The following is a 6,844-nucleotide window of genomic DNA, read 5'->3' as shown; positions in this document are numbered from 1 at the left end:
CAATTAACAGGAAAGGAAAATAATTTTCTCTCCTCCTTTTTATGTTAAAATTTCCCTCTCCTACCATTTTTCTGTTGTATGAGTCAGGTGATAAAGTGGAACTTACTGAAACCAATATTAAATTTTACTTTACAGTCTGTGCACCAGAGCATGATGGAATCAAAAGACTTGGTACCAGAATGTAGGAAGTGGTGGTTGAGGTAAGAGTGGGAAGGTAGGCTGTAGCTCTCTGTAAGACCTAATGTACTCAGGTAGGTTCCATTTTTGTAGTGATTGCCAGATATTCTTCAGAATTTAAAAATTGTATCCTGAGGTTCCTCAGAAATGCATCATATTATTCTTTGCAAGAATTCTTCCTTCTTCAGACTAAGATTATTACTAAAAGGAAGCCACTGAAAAGTGGTTAGAAGTTCTTATTCCCAATTATTTAGATTTTCTTTCCTGCATGCTGTTTTAGAAGTTAAAATAGTTTATGTATTTTGGTTATTGTAGCTTTACTTTTTATTGTAAGCTAGGAAGCTGGCTTAACAATACACACTTAAAATATTGTTCTGAAATTTCTACATTTGAACAAGAGACCCCCCCCCCAATTGTTATAATAAAAGGCTAATGCTCCCCAACTATACTGTGGAGAAAATTCCATTCACAGTTTCTGTTAATTACCAGCATTCATTCTTTGTATTATTTACAGTATTTGATGCTGGTACCTTATAATGTATCTGTTAGTTGTTTGGAAGAGTTCAGTATATCAGTATAGTTCTTGAAGCATGTTTTTGAGATAATTATGCTTAAATTTTTATATAAAAATAGTACCATTCATATTTACTTTTTTCACCCAAGGTACTTTCAGTGATATCCCACATTATCCTTGTAACAGTCCAAGACTATTAACCTCAGTTTTATTGATAAAGGAACTAAATTTAGAGAGGCCAAGTGAATTTCCTAACAATTTAGTGGCAGAATGAGACTAAAACCTCTTGTCTGCTTATTTTTTCTCCAGTAGTTATGTTACCAAATATTATAAAGATTTTTCAAATTGGCCATTTCTCAGTTCAGACTTTATTCATAATTCAGTGAGTACTTTTGCTGCTCTAGCTGACTAGATGACTAGATAAATTAGTATTTTGGAGAGCTTTTCCTCTAGTTTTACATCCCTTCCTGATGGACATTCTGATAAACTACCCTTTGCCACTGTATCATTTGAGATAAAAAGCAATAAGTTGCAGTCCCTGGATTTGTCAGTTTGTTAACTTGAATAATAAAATTCCTTTAAAAGTCAAATATATCATTTAATTATATTGTATTAGTGAGAGGTTAAAGTTAAAATTGTTCAATGTGTCTATAATTCTAATACCATTCTGTAAAGACTCTGAAGTCTTGAGTTCAAATCAATTTTTGGTGTAATTACTCATAAAGGAGTCTCTGTATCTTATACTATGATAAAATCTGCAATTTCATATTTGATACTCTTAATTAAATTTTACTGTTAGAGGGCATTGTAGATATTATTCATTTCGATCTTCTAGTTGGTATCTTCCCTTACATAACTGCTCCTTGAACAGTTCTAGCAAGGATGAACTCAGGTACTTTATGAGATAGTGTAAACCACTTGTGAATAACTCTGGTGGTTAGAAAATGTTGGAAATTTTTGTTCCAAAATACTGCTCGTTATATTTTCCAACTATTTGTCTGATTTCTGTCCTCCCATACAAGGAAGATACTCAGGTTTTCACATGACAGACAGTCTGTCAAAATAACTGAAGACTTCTCTAATTTCCTTTGACTCCTTCCTATTTGCAGACTAAGAGTCTTTACTTTGATTTATTTTTATTTATATTATGTGAGGTTCGGTCAGAATTATCTTCTTCTGGTTGTGTTTCATCTGTTAGGGTCTTAAGTTTTTTTCAAATTGAACAGAGTACTCCAGAATTTGAAATGACCTGTGTAATAGATGGTGGGAAGGTTACCTGCCTTATACTGGCTATTTAAATACATGCAACTTGAGTTCTTTAATTTTGAAGAAACTACATCACAGTATTAGTTCATTTTGGATTTATAGTCATCTAAAGTTTCCCTGGTGGCTCAGATGGTAAAAAAAATCTGCATGCAGTACAGGAGACCTGGGTTCTATCCCTGGATTGAAAAGACCCCCTGGAGGAGGGCAGGGCAACAAACTCCAGTGTTCTTGCCTGGAGAATCCCATGGACAGAGGAGCCTGGAGGGCTACAGTCCATGGAGTCGCAAAAAGTCGGACACAACTGAGTGACTGAGCAGAGCACAAAGCCCTTTTGCATGAAAGCAGTGGATAAGTTCAGATCCTTTCATTTTTTTTTATTGCTATTGAACTTTTCAAACATAAGTGTTTCGACTTACAGTTACCATTATTATATTTCATCTTCATTTATTTAGTTTATTGTTGCAATTTATCAGTAGCTTTTAACATTACTAATTTGTTTTTGGCATACTAGCCTTTCTTGTGTTTTTTATCATTTGAGAGTTTCTTAACCAACAGATATTTTTTGATTACTTATTATATGTAGGGCACTAGATATGTTTCTTTTGCTTATTGTATTAATAGTTTGGATGTGGGGGAGAACGTTACAGATTTATTTTGATAAATGTTTCCATGAATATCCAAGTTAACTTAGAGAAAGAAAAGGAACTTGCCCTGCCCCACATTATAATTTAATAAAACACCCCAGTAATCATGGAATCGTAGGATACTGGTCCAGGAACATCCAAGTAGACCACTGGGACAACATAGAAAACTCAGTTCAGAACTTAAGATAAACTGTTCTTATAAATTGATCAGTTAAGTATAGACTGTTTTAGTAGACAGTGTGGGAAAATTGATTCACTGTATGGAGAAAAATAAAATTGAGTTCTTACATAATACTATTTATAAAGAAGAACCTAAGATGGATTAGTGACCAACATAAGATAAATAAAATTAATAAAGCATAATGCATCTTTGTGACTTAATATTAGCAAAGTATTTCTTAAAACCTTAAAAAATGAAACCATGATTCATTTGATGATACAGCATTAACGTTTTCAGTTCAGTAAATATATGGACATTGTTAACAGGCAGATAACATTTGGGGGAAGATATTTGCAACAACTAAACCTGTTAATGAAATAATATTAGAATAACAAAGAAACTCCTTTGGTTCAATGAGAAGACTGGCACCCCAATAGAAAATGAGCAGAGGAAATAAACAGGGAGTTCACAGAAGTAGGCAAATAGGACCCTCCAGGGGGATGGTTTAGTGCAGGCATTCTGAAGAGCAGTTTGGCAGTTCTTTATCATTTAGTTGATAAAATTCACTTGGACCTACCAGTTCTCAGTATATATAGCCAGAGATTATTCTCACAAGTTCATAAAGGGACATAGAAGGAGACAATGCCTTGCAGCATTGTCTTGGTGGCTGACTGTTAGATACTGAGTCTGTATTGCTGGGAGACCAGATAGACAACATGTAGAGTTCAGTTCAGTCGCTCAGTCGTGTCCGACTTTGTGACCCCCTTGGACTGCAGCATGCCAGGCTTCCCTGTCCATCACCAACTCTCGGAGCTTACTCAGACTCATGTCCATCGAGTCGGTGATGCCATCCAACCATCTCATCCTCTCTTGTCCCCTTCTCCGCCTGCCTTCAATCTTTCCCAGCATCAGGGTCTTTTCAAATGAGTCAGTTTTTTGCATCAGGTGGCCAAAGTATTGGAGTTTCAGCTTCAGCATCAGTCCTTCTAATGAATATTCAGGACTGATTTCCTTTAGGATGGACTGGTTAGATCTCCTTGCAGTCCAAGGAACCCTCAAGAGCATCAATCAGAAACAATGAACTAAGTGTCCCACAGCAATTTAAATAAATTTTAAAAACCTTAGAGGATAACGTTGGAATGTATACAAACAGAAGGATGTTCATCAAACATATTAGAGAAAATAATTTATTGAGAAGAACGGGAATAGGGAAGTGGATATGGAAGGACAAGTCAGGGGTCTTAACGGATGAATGATGATAATGTGGCAGTGAACTGAGGAGCATGATTAACCTAACCTTTTGTATCTGGAGAGTAAAAGTGAGGTTTGGAGGCTCAGGTGGCAGTGGTATAAAAGTTGGGCTGGAGAAGAAAAAATTAGAGGCCTAAAAGTTAAAACAATCCAGGTAGTAGGACATGAGGTTTTAGGTTGGCGGTAATTGGAATAGAAAGTAAAAGAGTGGTGCAAGAAATACTTGCAAAATAAAATTGAAAGTTGAGGGAAATAGAAACTGAGCATTTGGAAAGTTTCTCTGGGTGTCAAATCAACGTAGTTTTGTTCCAGAAAATGCTTCTTTCTCCTTTCTCTTCTACTTGACTGGGCTAGAATTGAAATTTGTTTCTCATTCTTTTAAATGTACTATAAATTATATTTAGTACTATGTGAGTATACTGTCATTGTAATATATTTAGATTATATAAACAAAATAAAAAGTCATTCTTCACTTCTTTCTCCAGAGGTAACTAACCATTGTATCTGTGTGGTACATACCCTTCTAGATATTTTTCTGCTGCTTTTACAAATTAGGTGTGTGTAAAAATAAATATTGATTTGTGGATATTTGGTGTTATTCTGTCTATAATCTGAAATTTTTTTAAATGTCTAAAAAAGAAACTTTTAAAATATCTTACCATGTAAGTATATAGGATAAAAATATTTGCTGGGTAAAAAATAGAGGTTTCAAAACATTTTTATTGGCCAAATACCATTGGAATGGGATGGAGGCGTACAGAGTTCGGGTGTGTTTCTTGCTCTTAAAATCTCACAGTCTAGTAGAAGTGAAGTCTATGATACTACTACTACAGTGAAGTAAGTGTTCTAAGAGAGACATGTACTAGGTGCTATTTGAGCGCAAAGGAAAGAGCACCATATTCTTTGATAAATGTGTCAGTTAGTGCTTAGATGGTGAAAGGGATCTTAGATCATCTATAAGGATAATATTTTGCAGGTCAGCTGTGTCCCAGAATAATTAAGTGATTCACTGGAATCATTCCCAGGAATCAGTCTTTCTGGTATCCTAAACTATAATCCAGAAGGGAAAATCTTTGTCATGTATAATGATCTTTTAGAATTTTGTGACAGCTTTAAATAGTGTAAGAAACTACTTTAGTTAAGATTTTTGTATTTCATCATGCAGAGGATTATATGAATGCATTTTTTCCCTTTTTTAGGGAGGTGGTTGACTCAATGGTTCAGCATTTTAAAGTGACTATATTTGGGGACCGTAGACCAGTTTATGATGGAAAAAGAAGCCTTTACACAGCCAATCCACTTCCTGTGGCAACTACAGGGGTAAGATGCTAAGATACATTCCTTTATCAGAAAACTATACATTTGCAGTGTCTTTTAAATGCTTTTATGACCATTTTATTATGGTCTATATGTATCATTTATCAGTTTTAACATGTTATTTTTAAATAATTTCAAACTTAAACTTGTAAGATTCATGCAGAGAACTCATGTATACCCAGATTCATTAGCATTCTTAAAGTTTGCCATTTGTTTTATCGTTCTCTTTTTTCTTTTGCTCTCTTTGTGTCTATAGAGACAGCTATATATAAAGATAAATATACATCCTTATTTCTTCTTGAACCATTCAGGGGTAGGTTTCATACATTATACCCTTTAGTGTGTTTTTCCTAAGAACAAGGATAAAAACCACAGTCCAGTCACCAACTTGCCTAAATTTTATGTTGGTAATTTTTGTCTGCTCTGCCCTTAGTCCAGTTTTGCCATTGTCCCAGTGATGTCCTGTAGCATTTTTTTCCCTTTAGTACAGAATCCAATCCAAGTTCCTGAATGTATTTATTTTTTTCTTAATTTATTTATTTTTAATTGAAGGATAATTACAATGTTGTGTTGGTTTCTGCCATACCTGAATGTATTTAGATGTCATGTCTTCTTTGTCCTGGAAAATTTCCCAGACTTCTTTTTTTTCTTTTATGACATTAGCATGGTTGAAGATTACAGCCAAGTTATTTTGTAGGATGTCCCTCTGTGTTTTTCTGGAGCTTCTTCTTGATTAGATTCTGATTGAGGTTTTTGGGCAGGAAAATTGCATACATGTTCTTTCCTTATAGTGTATCATATCAGAAGGCGCATAATACGTACTTGTTTCACTAATGGTGAGGTTAATTTTGATCACTTGGTAAAGATGATATCTGCCAGGTTTCTCCTTTCAAGTTATTCTTCTTTCTTATGTGGGGAATAGAGTTTTGTTTTGTTTTTTTAATTATAATTGTGGTAAAGTATATGTTCAAGCTGGTTTTAGAAAAGGCAGAGGAACCAGAGATCAAATTGCCAGCATCCACTGGATCATTGAAAAAGCAAGAGTTGCAGAAAAACATCTATTTCTGCTTTATTGACTATGCCAAAGCCTTTGACTGTGTGGATCACAATAAACTGTGGAAAATTCTTCAAGAGAGGGGAAAGAAATGGCAACCACCTGACCTGCCTCTTGAGAAACCTATATGCAGGTCAGGAAGCAACAGTTAGAACTGGACATAGAACAACAGACTGGTTCCAAATAGGAAAAGGAGTACGTCAAGGCTGTATATTGTCACCCTGCTTACTTAACTTATATGCAGAGGACATCATGAAAAACACTGGGCTGGAAGAAGCACAAGCTGGAATCAAGATTGCCAGGAGAAATATCAGTAACCTCAGATATGCAGATGACAGCACCCTTATGGCAGAAAGTGAAGAGGAACTCAAAAGCCTCTTGATGAAAGTGAAAGAGGAGAGTGAAAAAGTTGGCTTAAAACTCAACATTTAGAAAACGAAGATCATGGCATCTGGTCCCAT

General features: G+C 35.0%; 1 protein-coding gene across 3 annotated transcripts in view; it reads left to right on the top strand.

Moving 5' to 3' along the window:
• The window catches only part of AGO3 (argonaute RISC catalytic component 3), a 131,844-nt gene that overhangs the window by 39,235 nt on the left and 85,765 nt on the right, over window positions 1-6,844 (top strand). The window contains exons 2-3 of one of the 3 annotated variants that reach the window (XM_010841175.1): window positions 136-200; window positions 5,212-5,332. In XM_010841175.1, the coding sequence (XP_010839477.1) occupies window positions 151-200; window positions 5,212-5,332 (171 nt within the window). In that variant the 5' untranslated portion in view covers window positions 136-150. Of the gene's footprint in view, window positions 1-135; window positions 201-5,211; window positions 5,333-6,844 lie in introns of those variants that run through there. The other 2 variants (XM_010841174.1, XM_010841177.1) reach the window with 2 other exon arrangements.

This window comes from Bison bison, unplaced genomic scaffold, assembly GCF_000754665.1.
Source record: "Bison bison bison isolate TAMUID 2011002044 unplaced genomic scaffold, Bison_UMD1.0 scf7180017864158, whole genome shotgun sequence".
NCBI classification, from domain to species: Eukaryota; Metazoa; Chordata; class Mammalia; order Artiodactyla; family Bovidae; genus Bison; species Bison bison.
Note: the sequence above shows the minus strand (reverse complement) of the source record. Positions and strands in the feature narration are given on the sequence as shown.